General features: G+C 39.7%; 1 protein-coding gene across 5 annotated transcripts in view; it reads right to left on the bottom strand.

Annotated features, from left to right (window-relative positions):
- The window catches only part of LOC135219208 (uncharacterized), an 80,478-nt gene that overhangs the window by 35,083 nt on the left and 20,610 nt on the right, over positions 1–24,785 (bottom strand). For all 5 annotated transcript variants that reach the window (XM_064255772.1, XM_064255769.1, XM_064255773.1 and 2 more), the window contains exons 2-3: positions 8,282–8,383; positions 441–627 (exon numbers count right to left, since the gene is read on the bottom strand). In XM_064255772.1, the coding sequence (XP_064111842.1) occupies positions 441–627; positions 8,282–8,330 (236 nt within the window). In that variant the 5' untranslated portion in view covers positions 8,331–8,383. The remainder of the gene's footprint in view (positions 1–440; positions 628–8,281; positions 8,384–24,785) is intronic.

The following is a 24,785-nucleotide window of genomic DNA, read 5'->3' on the forward strand; positions in this document are numbered from 1 at the left end:
AAGGAATTGAAGTTACAGAACAGCAAGATAAAGTGATCCAGAAAATGAAGGTGATGGAGCACTAGGATCTAAAGTTGGAACTGGGAGAAAGAGAGGCTGGAAAAGTGGGATTTGATTAGGTCAGTTATTGCTGTTACACATCGTGTACAGTAGTACTGGTAATCTTCTTAGGCACTAAGATATGTTAGTTCAATTGTATTCAACATAGGAGGATGAAAAGAGGTTTTTCTTAGAAAATACCCAATAGTTTCGTCTTCCAATGGACCTCTTCTTGGAGCGTTTACAAAAAATAGTGTAGTACACTATATACAATGGCGGTAGAAACTTGAGTGTGACATTGTATGTTTCACTTGAGTTAATATAAATCTTCAGACACCTTCAAAATCACACTAAAATGCTAATGATAAAAGAAATGTTTTAGATAAGAAAAAAAATCTTACCTGGAGATCAGCGCATCCGCAATGCGGCCAGGAGCCTCCATGGTATGCTGTCTCTCGTATTTCTCGACCAGGGAGATGAAATTGTCCATGCTCATGGGCATCCTCGTCTCGACGAGGGCGCTTATGCCCATGCTAGAGCTCTTGTCTACGTAGCAATTCAGGGCCTTGAAGTTGGTGTCCCATGCAGCTAATTTGGAAGAGAAAAAAATGCAGTGATATCGTTTATTTTAGTAAAAACGCATTCCGTGGCTATGGGTCTATTTTTTTTTCTGTGTGTGGAAAAGATCCAGTGCGATCTTTATTTAGTAAGAAGCAATGCGTAACCTTATATCTATTTTTCGATGCGTGACAATCTCTATGGATAATGAACTAAATGAACGGCATTCAGTTTCACTTGTTGCTGGTCTAAGATGACTGAACTGAAAATGATAACCATAAATTCTTGACAGCAGCTTTTCTAGTTCTTTTATACATAAAAAAAGTCAAACAGACTTAGGCTAAGGCCCCACCAAATCCGTCGCGGCGCGTCGCGTGCGTCCAACACGGCTACGCGTTTTGTGCCTTTCGATCAACTGTCATAGTTCAAACACGAGTGGCCCCACACGGCACATGAGCGTGCGTCCACTCTTTCCTCATCTAAAGTTATGTCATCAGATTTTCCTACTGTTCAACGCCTCTAATTTGGTTGACAGCACCGAGTCAGAGGAAAACCTCGCGCTCTCCCTTCATAACGGCAAGTACTGCTGAAGTTTGAATTGTCCGTCTTATAACCGTCACTCGTTTGTCTGGTTGGGCCACACGCGCAGAAGACGGAGACGCTTGTAGATGGATAGCCGTGTTGGACGCACGCGATGCGCCGCGACGGATTCGGTGGGGCCTTAGCCTTACACTCACGATGAAAAAAAATATACAAAAAATATGACCCTACTTAACCCAAAATGAGTAAAAATCAACCTGTATTGATATACACAACTGACAAATAAATCCTATGGCATGTCTGTATGCAATGTGAGAATGTGTGTTGGTTTCTTTGTCTACACACTTCGTATATCTATTCTTATTGAAACAAAGAGTGAAAAATAAATTTTTAAATATCTAACTTCCCTGGTAGTTACATATATATAGCTTAATCCCGCCGATTCGTCGCGCGCACGGCAGAAATTCAAAATTCGCGGCTATCGCCGATAGACGGTCAGGTGATCATACCTGTGCTCCCTCTATCCAGGTACCTGGAACCATTCCCATTGGTCCTCAGAAATTCCCTGCCGTCGCTCGGTGCAGCACGTTTGGAAATTCGCTCTTCTTTGTTTGGGTTTGAAGTACCCATTTTTTCCTGGTTTTTTCGTTGATGGCTTTCGCTGATTTTGGACTATTCTTGGCTTTTCTTTGTGCTTAGATAGACTTTGTTGTTTTCCGACTTGGAATTTTTTCTCTGATTTTAGTTTTCTCAAGATGGCTGACTGTTGTGAGAATGTGTGTGAAGGGGTGCAAGACCCGGCTTCCTAAAGCCGCTCTTGATCCCCACTCAATTTGTAAACATTGCAGAGGACACGTTTGTACTGTTGAATATAGATGCAATGAATGTGAGAGTCTGTCGGAGAGAGAATGGAGAGACTATGACAGATATGTGAGACGTCTAGAAAGAGACAGAATTAGGAGAGCTAGATCTTCTAGTGTTCTTTCTTCTAGATCTTCTGATAATCTTCCCCCTTCTAACGTATCTAAATCTAATATTCCTAATCTTGATCCTAAGGTAGTAGTACCAGATCCTCCTACGGAGTCGGAGGTAAGTGAACCAACCATGAAGGATATTATGGCTGCGATTTCTGCCTTAGGGGTACAAGTGAAATCCCTTACTTCGGATAAGGAAGTGATGTGGGGTGCAGTGCAACGCAAATTCGGTGATAGTGATAGTGTAGTGGAGGGTGCGTCCGTTCGTGTCTGTCATGCTCCTAGGCCTGGACCTCTTCCATGCTCCCCAACCCCTGGGAGAAGGAACGTCGACCGGCTAAGGGAGGTGAGAGACGTTAAACAGCGGACGGGCGTCCCCTCGAGTAATCCTGTTGACGCATCCCAGGACGCTCTACCTCGCCACAGGAAAGGTGAGATAAGGAAGTGTTCGGATACTTGCTCTCCTGCCAATATAAGAGGCAAGATGTCGCACAGGCGGCCGTCCCCTTTGGCAGGAGGTAAGGAAGTTTCGGACGAAGAGAGACTTTCGGTGCTTGCGTCTTCATCTGATGACGCAAGACCTCGACGCGGTTGGCGTCAACCCCTACAGTCAAGACCCCTCAAGAGACGCAAGTCCCCCGTAGCGTTACAACAACCGTCGTGCAGTAATTGGAGCTCGCCGGAGAAGTTCTTATCGGAGGAGGACGACACATCCGCTCCGAAACAGACGCACAGCTCTTCGGAAGAAGGAGAAGTTTGCTTTACATCGGTGCATGCTTCTCCCCCTCCCCCAGACTGGGAGGTGTCTCAAAGAGCGTCTCCACCTCGTCGACAGAAGATCACTACTAGTGTCTCCGAAGCGGTAGATGGACAGGCAGGGCCGCCTTCAGTCATTCCCCAACAGCAAGAGGCACCACAAGCAGTGTTCTTGTCGGGACTTCAACAGTCCATTTCGTCCCTGTTTGACGCCTTCAAGTCACAAGGATTGAAAGGAGAGACGCACAAGAGAGAACCCAAGGACGTTAACGGGCCAGTCAAGAGGATACGATCGGAATCGGCTCGGGGAGACGCTTACGGTCAGCGTGACGCAGACTCGCTGCAAGCTGCAGCGGGGGTAGACGCTCCCTCGCAGCAAGCTGGACGCATAACGGAAAGCGTCAAGGAGCGTGACGCTCCGTCACAGGCTGCTGGTCGCAGTCAGGACGCAGACAGACAGGACGACGGATGTGATTCTCCCGCTCGTTCGACTTCAGACAACGTCAATCCGCTAGAAGAGATCTCGGACTATGAGACGCAAGAAAATCTGCATGAAGCGGATCTCAAAAGGTTACTTGCGGTCTTGGCAGACTTGTATCCAGCAGACTTCCAGCAAGCAGTTCCTCGAAGTCCACCCTCGCAATTTTTGAAGGGTAGACCTCAGAAGTCTTCCTCATTCAGGAAGACGGTTTTGGCCAGATCTGCCAAGAAAGCTTTGTCTACGCTGAACGATTGGATTGTCAAGAATAAGGAACAGGGTAGGACTACCTTTTCCTTACCCCCTACGAGATTGGCCTCTCGATCGAGCGTGTGGTACGAGACTGGGGAAGCTCTCGGATTGGGAGTTCCTGCTTCCTCCCAAGGGGACTTTTCCAGGCTTGTAGACGCATCGTGTAGGACTGCCATGTCCAAAGCTAAGGTTATGTGGTCCGGGTCAGAAATAGACCACTTGCTGAAAGGCATTTTCAGAACCATTGAAGTCTTCAGCTTAATGGCTTGGACTCTTGGAGCTCTGGCTGATGTGTCGGACGACAAGAACGAGACACTGATGCATTTGATTGCCTGTCTCGATAAGGCGGTAAGGGACAGCACTGTCGAGCTAACGGCCCTTTTTGCAACTGGCATCCTTAAGAAGAGGGCTATGTTTTGTTCCTTTCTTTCGTCGGGAGTGACTTTAGCACAGAAGTCAGAGCTTTTATATGCTCCGTTAACGAAACAGCTATTCCCTTCAGAGCTGGTAAAGGACTTGTCGGCTGCTCTTGCGCAACAAGCAACGCAAGACTTGATCACCAGGACTGCTAGGAAGGTACTTCCGGCTAACTTTTTAGCCAGGAAGGAGAAGGAGACTCCTCCCACGCGTCAGCCCTTTCATGGGAAGGCTTTTGCGAGAGGAACCCAGAAGACGGCTGCAGGAGGACAACCCAGGAAAACCCCTAAGCTGCAACCTAAACCCAGGAAATGATTTTGTCAGCCTCCAGACACGAGTGGGAGCCAGGCTTTCCCAATACTGGCAAGAGTGGAAACTAAGGGGAGCGGATGAATGGACACTCGAGGTGCTGAAGGAAGGATACAAGATCCCCTTCCTAGGGAAGCCCCAGCTTTCGTCAGAACCGTTAGAGTTGACAGCCACTTATTCAGGAAACAAAGCAACAGTTCTGCAGGAGCAAGTTGATCAGATGTTGTCAAAAGCGGCGATAGAAATAGTAGAGAACACCTCTTCGGAGGGATTTTACAACAGGCTATTTCTGGTACCAAAGAACTCGGGGGGGTGGAGACCCATGTTGGACGCAAGTCCTCTGAACAAATTCGTAAGCAAAGTCAAGTTTGCTATGGAGACAGCAGCATCAGTCCTAGCAGGCACCAGACAGGGGGACTGGATGGTGTCGATAGACCTGCAGGACGCTTATTTCCACGTCCCAATCCACCCGGATTACAGGAAATACCTGAGATTTGTTCATCAGTCAAAAACGTATCAGTTCAGAGCACTTTGTTTTGGACTAAAGACGGCTCCTTACGTTTTCACTCGAGTGGTGTCAAACGTATCCCGGTGGTTACATCTGGAAGGGGTACGGATTTCGATGTACCTGGACGACTGGATAATCAGAGCCAAGTTGCAAGTAAAGTGTCTGGAGGACCTACAAGTAACTATGACGTTAACACAACAGTTGGGGCTGTTAGTAAACCTAGACAAATCACAACTGACTCCTTCACAAGACATCATCTACCTGGGGATGAGGATTCAGTCAGTGGTTTTTCGGGGTCTTCCAGCCCCGAATCGCATTCTAGAGTGCTTAAGAAAGGTGAAGCTCTTCCTAGGGAGATGGACCTGCTCGGCGAGGGAATGGATGAGTCTGCTGGGGACCTTTTCCTCGATCGAGCAATTCGTCTCCCTGGGAAGACTGCACCTTCGCCCACTTCAGTTTCATCTAGCAAGTTACTGGACGAGAGACCAAGACCTCGAGACATGGATTCCGATTCCTCGGGGAATCAAGGATCATTTGAGTTGGTGGGATGATCCCAAAAAACTTCAAGAGGGCCTCGAACTTCAACAGACGCATCGGACGTGGGATGGGGTGCAACACTGGGGAAGGACGAGATCTCTGGTCTATGGCAAGATCATCAAAAAGAATGGCATATCAATATGAAGGAGCTGACGGCCATTCATCTAGCCCTTCTGCACTTCCAGGAGGAAGTCAAGAACAAGGTAGTTCAGGTCAACACGGACAACACCACGGCGTTGGCCTACATAAAGAAACAGGGAGGCACTCGTTCGGACTCCCTTTACGAGGCAGCAAAGGATCTCTTATTGTGGGTGAAAGAGAGGAATATTACGCTTCTAACTCGCTTCATAGAAGGAGAGAGGAACGTCAGGGCGGATCTCCTCAGCAGAGAAAGACAGGTTCTCACGACGGAGTGGACCCTGCATCACGAGGTATGCAACAGGCTTTGGGAACTCTGGGGAGAACCGACAATAGACCTCTTTGCGACGCAGAAGACAAAGAGGCTACCTGTTTATTGCTCACCAATTCCAGACCAGGAAGCAGTGGCAGTGGACGCTTTCCTCATGGATTGGGAAAGACTAAACGTGTACGCCTTCCCCCCATTCAAGATCCTAGACAGAGTCCTGAAAAAGTTCAGGGAATCGGTCAACGCCCGGATGATACTAATAGCTCCGTTTTGGCCCACGAGACCCTGGATCACGGAGGTGATGGAATGGCTGGTAGACACCCCCAGATCGTTGCCCTGTCATCGTTGCCCTTCGGAGCGATCTACTCAAACAGCCACACTTAGAGAGATACCATCAAAATCTCCTTGCTCTCAATCTAACTGCCTTTTTACTATCGAAAAACTGGCAAGAGCAAAGGGCTTTTCGAGGGAAGCTGCGAGAGCAATCGCAAGAGCGAGGAGGACGTCCACGATCAAATTATATCAATCTAAGTGGGACGTCTTTAGAGAATGGTGCAGGATTAGAAACATTTCCTCTTCCAATACCTCTATAATTCAAATAGCAGACTTTTTGTTATTTCTAAGAAACCAACAGAAACTAGCGGTTTCTACCATCAAAGGATACCGCAGTATGCTGACATCTGTTTTCCGTCATAGGAACATTGACGTATCAGGAAACAAGGATCTCTCGGACCTCATAAGGTCTTTCGAGACAGCTAAAAGGAAGGACAATCCAACCCCCTCTTGGAATTTGGATGTTGTCCTGTCATTTTTAACTTCGAGTAGGTTCGAACCCCTCGACAAGGCGTCATGGAAGGACCTCACCAAGAAGACTCTATTCCTGGTTGCATTGGCAACAGCCAAGAGAATAGGAGAGCTGCAAGCCTTTAGCAAGAATGTAGGCTTCAGTGGGGAGAATGCAGTCTGCTCGCTGCAACTAGGTTTTCTCGCCAAAAATGAGAATCCTTCTCATCCATGGCCTAGATCCTTTACCATCCCGGGGTTGTCTCATTTAGTAGGACAGGAAAAGGAGAGAGGACTTTGTCCAGTGAGAGCCCTAAAATTTTATTTACAGAAAACCAAACACTTAAGAGGACAGACGGACAATCTCTGGTGTTCGGTAAAAAAGCCTTCACTACCTTTGTCGAAGAACGCACTGACGTTCTTTATCAAAGACTTGATAAGGGAAGCTCACCAGAACTGTGATGAGAAAAGCTTCCCAATCCTCAAAGTCAAGGCGCACGAAGTAAGAGCTGTGGCGACTTCGATGGCGTATCGACACAACAAGTCGATGAAGGCTATTTTAGAAGCGACTTTTTGGAGAAGCAAGTCAATCTTCGCAGATTGCTACCTCAAAGAGGTACAGACCCAATATGAAGATTGTTGCTCCCTGGGTCCGTACGTTGCCTCTGGCGCCGTAGTTGGAGAAGGTGCTACTGCCTCTAACCCATAACCTTTTTTATACCCTTGCTTTTCTTGAACTTGGTATCACAGGTTGTCTGTGAAGGTTGTCGCAACCTTCCACAGTCTGGGATGCAAGTCTAAGTTAGTGTTTTTTAGTGTGTTAGTTGGTCAGGTGGTCAGCTCATTGTCCATGGCTTTGCCGGGATAGCAAGGGTGGTGGTCTAGTCAGGTTAAGGTCGAGGACCGTCTGACAGCCCCACAGAGACTTTCTACAGCCCCCTGGGTGGATTGCTGGGTCTCTCAAGGAATGCAGGCTAATGAGGCAGGAAAACTTTAAAGCCAGCTTCCTTATCAGGTAAGAACCAGATTATTAGTCCAGCTAATTTGTAGCGATTAATAATTTTACGAATTCCCAACGGTGTCGCGGTTCTCTAACCCACCACCAAAGGTGTCAATCAGCTATATATATGTAACTACCAGGGAAGTTAGATATTTAAAAATGTTATTTTCATTTTAAAATAAGTTTTTAAATATACTTACCTGGTAGTTACATATATATAGCTTAATCCCGCCGATTCGTCGCGCGCACGGCAGAAATTCAAAATTCGCGGCTATCGCCGATAGACGGTCAGGTGATCATACCTGTGCTCCCTCTATCCAGGTACCTGGAACCATTCCCATTTGTCCTCAGAAATTCCATGCCCCTGTTCTCAGAGGGGAGGAGGGAGGGACCTTTATATATGTAACTACCAGGTAAGTATATTTAAAAACTTATTTTAAAATGAAATTAACATTTTCATACTGACAGCCATTTCCACCTTAAGGGGAAAAAATATAGGTTTCCCTATTAAAGGAAGTTTCATTTTAGATAATGAGGTATTCCCGGGAATGACTTACTTGTTTATATATGCGTGTAGAGATCAATGTAAAGGAAATAAATATGAAATAAGCAATAAAAACTAGAAAAAGATCAATACAGGAAAATTAATGAGAGAATAAATATTAAATAGAAATTTATATTTGTTTTTCTTTGAATCTTCAGATAAACAATGTTCTGGCCCTACCTGCTAGGGATGAAAGCCCCAGGAACACAAGCAATTGCGCTCTCCACATCTCGAGATCCGTTTCCTTTACAAGATCTTTCAGTGATAATCCTGAAGTCTAACCTGTGAAAGTAGAAGGAAATTGGTTTGCATTAACTTCCAGCAGAGAAAAAACAACGGTCTAATTTACTAAATAGACCTAAAATAATAATAATAATAATAATAATAATAATAATAATAATAATAATAATAATAATAATAATAATAATAATAATAATAAAGTAAAGTATATCTTAGTTTTACCAGACCACTGAGCTGATTAACAGCTCTCCCAGGACTGACCCGAAGGATTAGATATTTTTACGTGGCTAGGAACCAATTGGTTACCTAGTAACGGGAAATATAGCTTATTGTGGGATCCAAACCACATTATAATCGAGAAATGAATTTCTATAACCAGAAATAAATTTCTCTGGTTCCGCGTTGGCCGAGCCGAGAATCGAACTTCGGACCACTGGACTGGTAGCCGAGCGCGAAATCCACTCGTCCAACGAGACCCTAATAATAATAATAATAATAATAGTAGCAATAATAATAATAATAATAATAATAATAATAATAATAATAAAAATGTTCTAAGGGGTCCAGAATAATAATAAAAATGTTAAGTGTTCGTGTATAATTTAAAAACCCTTTACAAAGCTTTATAATCCTTCCTGGGTTCATCTTCAATCCAGGATGAACATAGGGAAGTGTTCGAAAGCTTTGTAAAGGGTTTCTAAATTATACACGAACTCTCAACATTTTTTCTATTATTGTGGATCCCTTAGAATATTATATTATAAATACTCTCGTGATAGAGAGTTTTTCCAAATAATAATAATAATAATAATAATAATAATAATAGCAGGAGTAGTAGTAGTAGTAGTAGTAGTAGTAGTAGTAGTAGCATGAGTCTTTTGGGTGTAAGTTATTCCCATGGTATAGCGAATTCGATATCAAGAGATATTTGTGCCTTAACATTTGTTAATATAAAACAATTAATCGTCCGAATATGATAAAAAAAATCATGTTACCTACAAATACCAGCAAATAAATAAAGTAAATGAATAAAAGAAAATGATCAAGGAAAATGTTTGCAACATTCTGGCGCATCATAGGATCATGAGTCATCGAAAACGCGCTTTATCATAATGAAATAACTCTTCATTCATATCCAATCGCACATTTCGGAAATTCCTCCGCGTCAGAAGTACGTCATTCAGAAATAAGCGTTTCAAGGATAAACTTCCCGCCACATCCTCCCCTACCCCCCCGCCACACCAAAATCAAGACAATGCAGAGTTATAAATATTCGTCAGAATCAAGCCGTCACTCGTTTTCTACAGTCCTATCTTAGACAGGAAATGTTTCTAAATATAATCGGCTTCTCCGTATCACCCTCATTCCCGTCGAAGCACGAGCTATTTTTAGCCCTTAGAATAAACTGCTTGATTACGGTAAAAGAGATTCACCAAGATATGAACATGCATTCAGGCTTACTCATCGGATGAATATATATTGCATGGCTTCAGTCAGTTCTTGAGGAACTCTGATGAAATCACCGTGACTCCGTATTTAAACCATAAGGATAACTTCACGGACAGACGTCCTTGGGTTATCCTGACGGTGACAAAAACGGGAAACTTTAAAGATGCGTCTGTCAATGAGGTATCCTTGAGCTTCCCCGTCCTTGAAGCGTCCTTATGATGACAAAACAGAAAACTTCATGAGTCATTCTGTCCATGATGTATCGTGGTATGGATACAATAGAAAACTTCATGGGCCTGTCTGAGTATGAGGTATCCTGATGATTATCAAATGGAAAACTTAACGAACCTGTCTGTCCATATGGTATCCTAGTGGCTATAAAATATAGACTTCATAAGACTGCCCGTCCTTCAGGTATCCTCGTGACTGTAAAATATGAACTTCATGAGACTGTCTGTCGTTCAGGTACCCTAGTGGCTATGAAATATGGACTTCATAAGACTAGCGGTTATAAAATATACTAGACTTCATAATGCTGCCTGTCCTAGAGGTATCCTGGTGGCTATAAAATATAGACTTCATCAGACTGCCTGTCCTTGAGGTATTCTGCTGGCTGTAAAATATAGACTTCATAAGACTGTCTGTCCTAGAGGTATCCTGGTGGCTATAAAATATAGACCTCATAAGACTGTCTGTCCTAGAGGTATCCTGGTGGCTATAAAATATAGACTTCATAAGACTGTTTGTCCATGAGGTATTCTAGTGGCTATAAAATATAGACTTCATAAGACTGCCTGACCTTGAGGTATCCTGGTGGCTATAAAATCTGTACAGACTTCATAAGGCTATCTGTCTATGAGGTATTCTAGTGGCTATAAAATATAGACTTCATAAGACTGTTTGCCCATGAGGTATCTTAGTGGCTATAAAATATAGACTTCATAAGACTGCCTGACCTTGAGGCATCCTGGTGGCTATAAAATACAGACTTCATAAGGCTATCTGTCTATGAGGTATTCTAGTGGCTATAAAATATAGACTTCATAAGACTGTCTGTCCATAAGGTATCCTAGTGGCTATAAAATATAGACTTCATAAGACTGGTTGTCCTTGAGGTATCCCAATGACTATGAAATAGAAAACTTCACGAGACTAGTTGTCCTTGAGATATCCTACTAAATATAAAATATAAACTTCATAAGCATATCTCTCCCTCAGGGATCCTGTGAACTTCAAGATGAAAAACTTCACGAGTCTGTTCGTCCAAGACGTACCCTGCTATGAATAAAGAGGTAATAGTAAATCTTACTTTATTATAAGTTATTCTGACAGCAGAAAAAAATTATAGTGACAACTATTGGATAAACTAAAGTGACTGGATGACTTAGGCCTTATTTTCATTATCGGTCAAGTTTCACATTTTTAGGGTCCTACAAAAAATTCCAGTTCCAAATTTCAGAATTATTCTATTATCATAATGCGTGCAACGACACAAATTTTCTTTGAGATTACATTGTTATTCGTGGCATTCATTACTTATCTCGCTAGGCACTGCCCTGTGTCTGGTTTATGACATTTATATAAGCCAGTCTCGTATAAAAGCCATTCTCTTAATCTTAGGAATACAACTCGAGCATATCTGGTTACGTTCTTCACAAACGTTATACGCCGGTGTTCTTAAGAGCACTTATGGAATCGTATTACAGAAAAAAAATTAATATAACAAATGATAGAATGTTACTCGTAGTCATCCATTAATGAAAACCATAAATCAATCCAGTTCTCATTTATGAAAGAGTGATCGTAAATGACAATTTTATGAATGGAATGAGTCAAAAGTAACTTAAAAGACAATTTAATGAGTGCGTGACATTAAAATGTCCATTCGTTCATTTAAAACTTAACTGCAATTTTAAAGAAACAAGAATAAAATAAAACGCTGTGTGCATCAATTGCTTAATTTACAAAAAATAAAAAATATAAAGCGCGCGAAAATTTGCGACTGAAGAGACACTCCACCAATGTCCCCAAATTAAGACGCCTCGTGTTACTCACTCTCCATCATCATTGCATCCGCATTCTTCCACCGGCCCTTATATAATTCCATTATAACCCCTGAACCAGTCCCTTCCCTAATACCCCATGGCCCAAATAGAATCAGAATATCCCTCCACCCCCAGCCCCGCCCCCCACCCACTATGCACCTCTTGCCGAAAACCCTCATCACTCCTGAGACACGACCCTCTTGAGCGATACGGTCCCTTCACAGGTTATCATAACCGTATCGTGCGATATAATCCTCTCGCAAGGTGTAATCCCCTTGTGGGACGCGATCCTCCCGTGCAATACGATCCTTCATCTAAGCGACGTGGAAAATTTAATCTCGTTATGAACTCATATCAATTTGGTTTCACGCGCAATTGTGTGCTTGAAACGAACCTGTTGTTGGAGTGTCGCGGTATTTGCACGACCTAATGTATGTGTGTTTGTTTTCTGAATATCTAAATCAACACAGCAATATTGTCTGGTTCGTCTAGCACTCAATAAAAGGCACGGTAATAAGAGCGTGTCCTTTCTGGTATTGCCTGCACATTAAGTCATCATCCTGAAGAGGAACACCCCGACTCTTCAAAGACACTCTCCTTGTCTTAGGCTGTTCCGTAACACCCTCTAGCCCACCACTTCCCGCATTTATTCCACAAGATTGATTAAGAAATTTCAAGACTGTCCAATACCGGAACTCATTCTTTTACCAATTGTCGTCAGATTTTGAAATTCCTTTCCTTCCTTCCTTCCTTCCTGCGGGCCTGCCTTTTGTCTGAGAATTCCAATAACCTTCCTTCTGTGAAGGGGCGTTTCTGTTGTTTCCTTAGGGATTGGAACCCACTCCTTTTCCTTCCTGTTCCTATCATTCTTTTCCTTAAAGCTTGGGCTAGATTACAAACATTATTAGGCAGCCCATCCCCTTACCATCAAAAATATATTTCAATCTATGCAAAAGCAAAGTTGCATGATCATATTTCCGAATGAAGGGGAAAATTAATAATTGATAAAATAAAAAAGGAGAGAGAGAGAGAGAGAAAGGGGGGCGGGGGGAGATTTAGTCCTGAAGTGGCCCATCAGCCTCTTAGGAGTGGTAATGTTATAAGAGTCGAAGGTAATTTTCATATGCTTGTAGTTCAATCCGTACAGGAATATGCCTACATGAATGCACCGCATATGTACTTACGTAAGAAAACACACGGACGTACACACACACACACACGCACGCACTCGCACACACACACACACACATATATATATATATATGTATGATATATATATATATATATATATATATATATATATGAATAACTTGATCACGAAGTATATAAAACGTGATGCTATGTATAAATAAAGGTTTTATGCCACGAAAGAAAAAATGAAAAAGCGAGTAGCCAAGTACTTTCGGTCCTGATTTGGACACTTTACTGAGGCAAAGTTTGCCTCAGTAAAGGGTCCAAACAGGACCGAAAGTACTGGGCTATCTCGCTTTTTCATTTTTTTCCTTCGTGGCAAAAAACCTTTGTATATATATATATATATATATATATATATATATATATATATATATATATATATATATACAAAGGTTTTTTGCCACGAAGGAAAAAATGAAAAAGCGAGATAGCCCAGTACTTTCGGTCCTGTTTGGACCCTTTACTGAGGCAAACTTTGCCTCAGTAAAGTGTCCAAATCAGGACCGAAAGTACTTGGCTATCTCGCTTTTTCATTTTTCTTTCGTGGCATAAAACCTTTATTTATACATAGCATCACGTTTTATATACTTCGTGATCAAGTTATTCATATATATATATATATATTACATATATATATATGTGTGTGTATATATATATATATATATATATATATAAATATATATATTATATATATATCTATATATATAATATTTATATATATATATAGATAATATATATAGGGTGTAAGCTTTGTCAGGGTACAGAGCAGTCGATAGAAACGGTATATTTTACTAAACTGTTTAATCAATACATTTTCAAGTATAAAAAAGTCAGGAGTGTACTATTGATAAACTGTGTGCGCGTAAACGAACTTAATCATTCTTATATGACAAGTAAAAATCAATCATCAGGACTGAATCACGTAATTTCTTGAAATCTCCACCACACCAATATTTGAATACCCAAGTTTTAAGAGGGATTGGTGGACGGCGCTAGAAACCGGTAGATAATGGAACAAACTTCTAAGCAAGCAGATAAGATAAAAGAACACGTAGATAACGGCATTTTATCAATGTTCTCGGCGGTGGGGGGGGTGGGGGGGAGGAGGGTTTACTGAGTCACACGTTGGCCAAATCCGTTTTCGTGTACTTTTGAGCCCTAGCCGACGATCGTGTGTAGGGGAACCATTTGTTTCATCAAAAGCTATGACACATATCCGTCTCCATGTGCGCGTGAGTGTGTATGATGCGTGCTTTTTTTATTTAAACAACATTACAAATTCTGGAGAAAGAGAGAGAGATTATTGACTATTTTCAAAATTTGACTAGCTACTGAATGCGTATTTTTTTCTTTTAGACAACGCCGAGAGAGAGAGAGAGAGAGAGAGAGAGAGAGAGAGTATAATATATTGCTCATAACTGTACTAGCTACTGGACGCGTATTTTTTTTTTAAATAATACCGAGAGAGAGAGAGAGTGAGAGAGAGTATAATATATTGCTCAAAATTTGACTAGCAACTGGATGCTTATTTCTTCCATAACAATTCTGAGAGAGAGAGAGAGAGAGAGAGAGAGAGAGAGAGAGAGAGAGAGAGAGAGAGAGAGATTATTGAGTATTTTCAAATTTTGACTAGCTACTGGATGGGTATTTCTTTTTTCAAAACAACGCTGAAAGAGACCTTACAGACCTTACAGACCTTACAGTTCGTTCGGGTTGCCCCAGGTCCCTCAGTGTGAGGCACCTCTAATGTCTACCAGAGAGTTGCTAGTACATCTTCCGGTATATTTTGCATCTTCCAATCTTGGATGGTCTGGGATGCAGTTTAGATATTTGTCGAGCTTATTCTTAAACACATCTACGCTCACTCCTGATATATTCCTCAGATGAGCTGGCAACGCATTGAATAGACGCTGCATTATCGATGCTGGTGCGTAGTGGATTAATGTTCTGTGTGCTTTCCTTATTTTTCCTGGTATAGTTTTGGGCACTATTAATCTACCTCTGCTTGCTCTTTCTGATATTTTTAGTTCCATGATATTTTCTGTTATTCCTTCTATCCTGTTTTCCATGCCTGAATTATCATGTAGCGTTCTCTTCTCCTTTCTTAGACTATATAATTTTAAGGATTGTAGTCTTTCCCAGTAGTCTAGGTCCTTAACTTCTTCTATTCTAGCTGTAAAGGACCTTTGTACACTCTCTATTTGTGCAATATCCTTTTGATAGTGTGGGTACCATATCATATTGCAATATTCAAGTGGACTACGAACATATGTTTTATAAAGCATAATCATGTGTTCAGCTTTTCTTGTTTTGAAGTGCCGTAACAACATTCCCATTTTTGCTTTACATTTTGCCAACAGAATGGCTATTTGATCATTGCATAACATGTTCCTATTCATCATCACACCAAGGTCTTTAACTGCTTCCTTATTTGTGATTGTCTCATTATTAGGTCCCCTATATGCATATAGCTTTCCTTCTCTGTCTCCATAATTTATTGATTCAAATTTATCAGAGTTAAATACCATCCTATTTACCTCTGCCCAATCATATACTTTGTTAAGGTCTCTTTGTAGAGCGTTCCTATCTTCATCACAAGTAATTTCTCTACTTATTCTTGTGTCATCAGCGAAACTACTCACTACCGAATCCTTAACATTACTGTCTATGTCTTCAATCATAATAACAAACAATATTGCAGCTAGCACCGTACCTTGTGGCACACCGGAAATTACCTTGGTTTCATCCGATTTCTCATCGTTTGCAATAACTATCTGTTTTCTGTTGTGTAAAAATTCTTTTAACCATCTTCCTACTTTATCTACGATATTGTGTTTTCTAATTTTCTTTGCTAATATATTATGGTCTACTTTGTCAAAAGCTTTTGCAAAGTCTAGATAAACCACATCTGTTTCATTTCCGCTTTTCATATTTTTGAATATGTTCTCACGGTGGACTAACAGTTGGGTTTGTGTACTTTTTCCGGGTACGAAACCGTGTTGTCCTATATTAAACAAAGAGAGAGAGAGAGAGAGAGAGAGAGAGAGAGAGAGAGAGAGAGAGAGAGGAATATAATAAACTGACCAAATTTGACTAGGTACTAGATGGGTATTTTTTTCCAATAAAAATACAACCTCTGAAAAAAAAGAGACAGACAGACAGTGTGTGTACTTAATGTGCTGCTCCAGATTTCACTTCCTACTCTGAGACTCTCTCTCTCTCTCTCTCTCTCTCTCTCTCTCTCTCTCTGACATAAATCCGTATAAGAGTGTGCGTGGGCTTTTGTGTACTTGCTCAAAACACAACTTAATACGAGATCCCTCTATCTATCTATCTATCTATCTACCGCTAACCGTAATGAGAAATTTCCGAATTTATGACACATATCCGTTAGAGAGAGAGAGAGAGAGTATGCCTCTGTCCTACACATGACGATATGCTATGAAACGTTACCGTAGCATTTCAAAATTCATGACGTACTATCTATGAGAGAGAGAGAGAGAGAGAGAGAGAGAGAGAGAGAGAGAGAGAGAGAGAGAGAGAGAGAGAGAGATTGATTGATTGATGCAAAAAAGTACCATGGCGTCCCAACAACTTAGGTCATCGACGGAGAGAGAGAGATAGAGAGAGAGAGAGAGAGAGAGAGAGAGAGTAAATGAGTTTTTTTAAAGTATGACTACATATTATGAAACATTAGCAAGGCATTTCAAAATCTATGACATTCCATGTGTGTGTGTGTGTGTGTGTGTGTGTGTGTGTGTGTGTGTGTGTAAGAGAGAGAGAGTGTGTGCGTAGTATACCCGTTTGTTGAAAACATGATTACATACTATGAAGCATTGGCAAGACATTTCAAAATTCATGATGCATCATTGTGTGCATGAGAGAGAGAGAGAGAGAGAGAGAGAGAGAGAGAGAGAGAGAGAGAGAGAGAGAGTTGTTCAAAGCATGACTAGTACATACGATAATATACTAGCAAGGCACTTCAAAATGTATGATGTTTACATGTTTGTATGAGAGAGAGAGAGAGAGAGAGAGAGAGAGAGCTTACTCAAAATAATACCACACTCATTTAAACTATCTCTCTCTCTCTCTCTCTCTCTCTCTCTCTCTCTCTCTCTATCTTATATATATATATATATATATATATATATATATATATATATATATATATATAAAAACTCGGTATTTCACCTTAATCTGATTGACAGGATATGAGAATGTGAGGGACAGAGCAAGGGGAGAGGTAGTGTTGTGGGGAGGGGAGGAGGAGGAGGAGGAGGAGGAGGAGGAGGAGGAGGAGGAGGAGGAGGTTAAGCCTTTATAAGTGAAATAAAACCTGGGAAATGATAAGATAAGAAATGTTTTGACAAACATTTAAGAGCATAAAGCAGGGTCGACAGAATACCAGAGAAATGGAAAGATAAAGGAATATAAATGAATAAATTCAAATACGTAAGCTCAATAGGGCTATTGAATTTCAAGATATCGTAGCATATTTACTACGAGTCTTGGTACATGTACATATACGTAACGGAATTTCTGTTGCAGATTAACAATTTCATAGATGTACAAATATTTGTGTGTGTGTGTATGTGTGTGCCTGCGCGCGCACAAATTCATATCTGTACACAAAGCTAAATAGTTCAAGTTTCCGTAATGTGATTCAACATATATTTTCAAATAGCCCAAAGCAGCTAAAGAAATAGGACCCAGTGATCTACTTACAATAATAATAATAATAATAAAAACTGGCCCCACCATCAGACTAGTTCAAGTAAACTGATGTCTTGATGCATATATATCATCTGCAAATGTCAAGACTTGCACAAGTTCACATTGTTTCAAATACCACACCTAATGAACGGATAGTTACAAAAAGTACAGTTGCTCTTTCTATATTCGCTTAATAATAATCATCTTCATGCATTCATTTAATAATTATCATCATCATCACCATCCTTAATATCATGATCTGCATCTGCTGCAACAATAACAAGCACGAACAAAAGATCATTTGGACTCGAACAGCAGAACAAACAAGCAAAACAATTTGGCGCCGAGAACCGCTTACAAACATATCGTCAACGCTTCAAGTGTCGTCGAACATCAAAGCGAACTATTATGAGCCCTCTCTCTCTCTCTCTCTCTCTCTCTCTCTCTCTCTCTCTCTCTCTCTCTCTCAATTAATACCCGGTCAACCTTCCCCTCTCATAACTCTTTTAAGGAGGAGTCTCCAGTCCTCTCGGGGAGTTCAGTTTCTTGCGACCCATAATTAAGTTCGAAGGCAGACGTCCCCAATACGTGCTGAGGGAGTTCAGGAATGCGTTCCTGCGCATGCGCCTATGCGATGAATTCATGCATATATGCGTCTAAGTATGCACTCGTGCTTGTAGATACGAATGTGCTTAAATATAGATGCGAGTATGTCCATATTTGTGCATGTGTGCCGTAAGCTTACATACATAAATACATAGTATGTATTGCATGCATATAAACACAGGGATATAGCATATGTGCGTCTATGTATACGTAAATGTGTGCTGTGAAACCACGCATTCACATGCGCGCATGTAAACGCCTATGTATGTTTGTTTGTATGGTGTTTTTACGTTGCATGGAACCAGTGGTTATTCAGCAACTGGACCAACGGCTTTACATGACTTCCGAACCCCGTCGAGAGTGAACTTCTATCACCAGAAATGGACATCTCTCACCCCTCAATGGAATGCCCGAGAATCTAAATCTCGGTCATCGAGGTAGTAGGGCAAGACCAACCGACCACGCCACTGAGGTACATAAACGCCTATGTATGTTTTCACAAGGTACACGTGTATGAATTCATGTCTCGTACGTAAAAAAAAAAAAAAAAAAAAAAAAAAAGGAGCTAGAAAAAATAAATTGACTTAGACTTTAGATTATTTCGCTTTGCTCATTACCGACACAGTCAGAAAGCTGACATCAAGAGTTTCGAGAAAGTAGGCCTATTCAGAAATATATATATATAATATATAATATATATATATATATATATATATATATATATATATATCAGTTCCAGAGACAACAGGACATGAAAAACTTTGCTTTAAAATAACATTTGATGTAATTTTTTTTTTCTGTCATATTTCTCAGAGAGGGGCAGACCCCAAGGTAAGCCTATTCGGGAAACAGTATTTTTAGTTCCAGAGAAGATAGCAGAATATGATTTTGAAAATGATTCTATCTTTTGAACCCTGAATATTGCTTTAAAATAGCACTGCCTTTTGCCTTCACTTTTTCTTGACATATTCCTCTCAGTTCCAGAGAAGATAATAGAACATGAAAAAAAGTTATTCTGTCTTTTGAACCATGAATATTGCTTTGATTAAATCAATATTGCCTTTTGTCATAATTTTGTTATTCTGACATATTTCTCGCGGCGGGGATATACCCCAGGGTAGGCTTATTCAGGAAAAAATAATATTTAGCTCCTGATAAAATAGCAGAACATAAAAACTTTACTCTGTCTTTTGAATCCTAAATATTCCCCTAAAATAACATTGTCTTTTGCCTTAATTTTGTTCTCCTGACGTATTTCTCGTGTTGAGGGTAGACCCCAAGATAGGCCTATTCAGAAATTTGTTTTCAGTTCCAGAGTCCTAAATAGTATTTTAAAATATCATTCCCTTTTGCCTCCATTTTTTTCTTCTCGTATACTTCTTGTGTTTGTGGGAGATCCTCAAGGTAGGACTAGGGCCGGAAACCCTCCAAGGGTGCACGTGTTAGATGAAGTCAAATTAGGATGGCTTCGATAACATCAGTATTTTACTTTATCTCTCTTCTCGACATCCTGCCATTTTTCTCATTTGTATGAATGGCATTTTATTGTGTGGAAGCTTTCCTATCAAGCTAATGGCTTTCTTTAGACTCTTTGCAAATAATAATAATAATAATAATAATAATAATAATAATAATAATAATAATAATAATAATAATAATAATAATACTCATTAGTAGCATGCGTATTCAAAGGAGAAACAGTATAGTACTACATGTATAGTACCCATTCATAACTGCGTATTTGTTTCTCGAATAATAATGATAATAATGATAATAATAATAATAATAATAATAACGAACGTTCATCGTTCCCAAGTCTCCTCCCTCCATCACAACTCAAAGATCAGGTGAAGAAAGGAGACCCGAGAAAAACCGTGCAAGAAAAACAATTTCATTTTACCTTCTGAACGAAGCCAACGGACGTCCACGCATGGTCTGCCTTCGCGTGATTGCGCATAACAGAATCCGAAATGAAAACGTATTTCCAGCGAGGTGACTTCATCACTCCGTTAACTTAAGGCGCTGCTGCTCGCTCTGTCACGACCTATAAGCACAACAATTCGCAAGGACACTCGCTAACGCACTGTTCAAGAAGTCCCGAGGCGCCGATGCCACGACAGAGCAGCTAGGGTTCAACCGCTGAGGAGGTTGCGTTCATTCAGTAGCGAAGGGAGGCGGTTTTGTGTAAGCCTTACGCATTTCTTGCGCAATGTACAGAATGGTTGTAGCTTTTCATTCGCAATATGCAGTCCTTACATAAAAACTAGAGATGGAAAATTATATATATATATATATATATATATATTATTATATATATATATATATATATATATATATGTGTGTGTGTGTGTGTGTGTGTGTATAGCTACATACATGCATATATATTAAATCATCACAAATCTGAACAAGGAAATAAATCATAAAAATAGTAGAATAAGAATGCCTATATCCCAGAAAGATTAAATGAATCACACCATGACTAAGCCATGACACTCGTCCCGCAATTTCAACACAATGTCTAAAACGTTTAAAGTGAGAAAGTGACACCTCCTGAACGCGGCCCCCTTATCCGTACATCCGGTAAAGGCAAAGGTGTCAACAACCGTGAGGGAAATCCTCTCTCCGTCCGGTTGAGAGAAGATAAGAATTTCTCGAGACTTTATGAATATAATTAATAATAATTACAGGTAACCCTAAACACAAATTACAAAGAGAAATAGGAAAGGCAATCGTTAACTCCTTCTTGGGCCTAACGCGTGTACTAATGAAGGTTCGAGCAAGCAGAAGAATAATTACAAGGCAGTAATTTGGAAAATTAATTATTGACTCCTCAAATTAAATAGTGTCCTTTTTGCACAAGGCTCGTCGAGCTTTTTTAAATAAATGAAAGATAAATATTTCATTTATTTCATAAAGCTCGATACTTGTGCGAAAAATGCTTAGTAGGCCTATTTACAAATTGAATATGGGTCTGCTCCATACAGCACTCCTGAGAAAGCCTACGCCCTGTCACTCAACTGAGCGACTGGTTTTGTTCTTTCCAGAAGATTTAAACCCGTCAAAGCTCTTTTTTTTTTTTTTTACATATTGCAGTCTGTACTTTACTGCATATGTGGTCTCCATTGCATGCTCGGTGCTCAGAGGTCAGATCACATGTACTTATTTATATATTATTTATATTTGATCTTGAAGAGGGTTTTCAATATCATTGCACGACTCTAGGCCTACGTATAAATAAACCTAACGTTTGCATTCTTCCTTTGGGTGAGTTCATTTGTAAAATTATTTAACAGTACCAGTCTGTTTACTTGTAAGATCATTGCACTTTGATGCAGTAATACTAGCTTGGCATGCAAGTAAAAAAGAATCTAATATTTTAACTCGCTAACATAAATGCACTTCACGTTTTATGTCATAGAAACTTGAAAAACCTTTGTCTCTTGTCACAGTACAATAACATAATAGTGATGGAATGACGGCAGCAATAGAGAATTTCCTCATTTTCCTTGATAGCTCAGTAATATGCGTCAGTTTTCATTCTGAGCTTAGAAACAAACCACACCCCCGTGGGGGGGATAGTTGCCAATTATTTCTAGGAAGAGAATGAATAAGTCGTGTACTCTTGAAGGCAAACGTCATGCATCCTTGAATAGAAGAGTTGCCAGATGTTTGCAGACAGAATACGACAGTCATTTCGGTAATCACTGTTTAGGATAACTCAGGAAAATGTACACCTTATCTGATATTCATCAAATACTGAAAACTGGTGAGATTCTTGATGCGTAGTCACTCCTACGTGATAATCATAAACTATTATTTTTCTCATTTAAATCATGTAAATAAAATTTTTCCAGACTATTGCAACGGATGGGTGGTTCATATGGCGTCCATAAGCTATATATATATATTTCCGTTTCTTTGAGTTCTTCGTAGAGAATCTTACTCTTTATCCTAATTTTAAATTCCAAAGCTTACTGTGTTATTCTTTCCCTAGTTGATGCAGTATTTTATTTGATATCATAACTTTTTACTAACTTTTTGGACAACTGCTTTAGGTTTTCTTCAAAATCAACAGTACCATTTACTTATTATTATTATTATTATTATTATTATTATTATTATTATTATTATTATTATTATTATTATTATTATTATTATTATTATTATTATCATATTCAAAAGATGAGACCTATTCATACAGAACAACCCCACAGGGGCCACTGACTTGAAATTCAAGCTTCCATAGAGCAAAGGGTTCATGAGGAAGAAGTAACTGAAGATAATGGGGAAATGGAGATCAGTTATTAGAAAAACAGATAAATTAACAAATTAACAAATAGATAAAAATGTAAGTAAAAATATTAAAAAGTTTAAACATTAAAAAATTTCCGAGATCCAACGGCTACGTTTTCCTCCTCTCATCAAATTCCTAAAAAACAAACGATTCAGAAACCTACCGACATTTGAGTCATTATCAGTAATATTGAAAATTATTATAATTCACTGGAATTCTCGCCTCGCTTCCGTTTTCCCAGATTCCAGGAACGTTCCATATCCGTCTCGTTTCCGGCAGGCCTGCGCTAGAACGTTTTCGGCTTGTTCATTGTGTATAAGTACAATCTGAATAATAATAATAATAATAATAATAATAATAATAATAATAATAAGAAGAAGAAGAAGAAGAAGAAGAAGAAGAAGAAGAAGAAGAAGAACGGATGCGATGATAATAATAATAATAATAATAATAATAATAATAATAATAATAATAATAACATCAGGTCCAGCGAGCTTGCTTTGAAGATTAGGGAAAAAAACAGCACCTTACTTAAAGGATTTTCCTTCGTTCGTTTACTTTCATCCTTGCGTTTAGGAAAAGGCGTTCTCTCTCTCTCTCCTCTCTCTCTCTCTCTCTCTCTCTCTCTCTCTCATCCTTAATTACAAAAGTATGATGAGGAGTTATGCTTGATAAAAGGAAGCGGTGCTGTCGAAAGAAAATATCCGAAATCATTATTTAATAAATAATAATAATAATAATAATAATAATAATAATAATAATAATAATAAAATATCAGGCAAAGATCCTCTCGGACTATGGTATCAGAACGGATAGGGTGATACGTGCAAATAGACCAGACGTGACGTTGATTGACAAAATCAAGAAGAAAGTATCACTCATTGATGTCGCAATACCATGGGACACCAGAGTTGAAGAGAAAGAGAGGGAAAAAATGGATAAGTATCAAGATCTGAAAATAGAAATACGAAGGATATGGGATATGCCAGTGGAAATCGTACCCATAATCATAGGAGTACTAGGCACGATCCCAAGATCCCTGAAAAGGAATCTAGAAAAAACTAGAGGCTGAAGTAGCTCCAGGACTCATGCAGAAGAGTGTGATCCTACGACGGCACATAGTAAGAAAAGTGATGGACTCCTAAGGAGGCAGGATGCAACCCGGAACCCCACACTATAAATACCACCCAGTCGAATTGGAGGACTGTGATAGAGCAAAAAAAAAATAATAATAATAATAATATATTTGTGATCCTCTTATTATTATTATTATTATTATTATTATTATTATTATTATTATTATTATTATTATTATTATTATTATTATTATTATTAAACAAACTGCATACCACGAACTTATCGAAGTTTACAAAGGAAAATCAGTTCAAATGAGAATACTGTACAGTATAAGTTCAAGGTTCGGGGGCTTCTGACTTCGTCAAATGCCAGCGAACCTGGAAGTATCTCAATCCTTCGTATACAGTTAATAAATCTTGTGCAGTCTGCTACAATCTATGCATGCTCACACACACATACACACACACACACACACACACGCACACACACACACACACACACATATATATATATATATATATAGTATACTACTATATATATATATATATATATATATATGTACATATATATAGTATATATATAATGTACATATATATAGTATATATATATAATATATATACATATATATATACATATAGACATGAGTAATCATCATAGAATAAGCATATTGGACTATGGAGAAGCGTCCTTGATACATTTTCCGGACTGAAAATGCGAATACATTTCAATTGCGTGTAAGCAGTAAAAGATACGCACACTAAACGTTTGCTAACACCGTAATTAAAAACTTATTTAAAATTTTATTTTCATTACAATAAATAAAGAATAAAGACGGGAGTAAAAACGCAAAACAGCAGTGAAAGTGCCACGGGACAATAAAAAAAAAAAATAATTAAAAAAAGGGGGGCGACCTACCCACAGCGGTATACCGTAGGAAGGGCTGACACAAAAAATCGCGAGAACGAACACCCCCCCCCCCCCCCCCCCCACCTCTTTGCCTCCTGTGTGATTTATAATCGTCCCAGATGTGATCACGGCTCTTACATCGGTTGCAACAGGAGGCTGC

This window comes from Macrobrachium nipponense, chromosome 1 (assembly GCF_015104395.2).
Source record: "Macrobrachium nipponense isolate FS-2020 chromosome 1, ASM1510439v2, whole genome shotgun sequence".
NCBI classification, from domain to species: Eukaryota; Metazoa; Arthropoda; class Malacostraca; order Decapoda; family Palaemonidae; genus Macrobrachium; species Macrobrachium nipponense.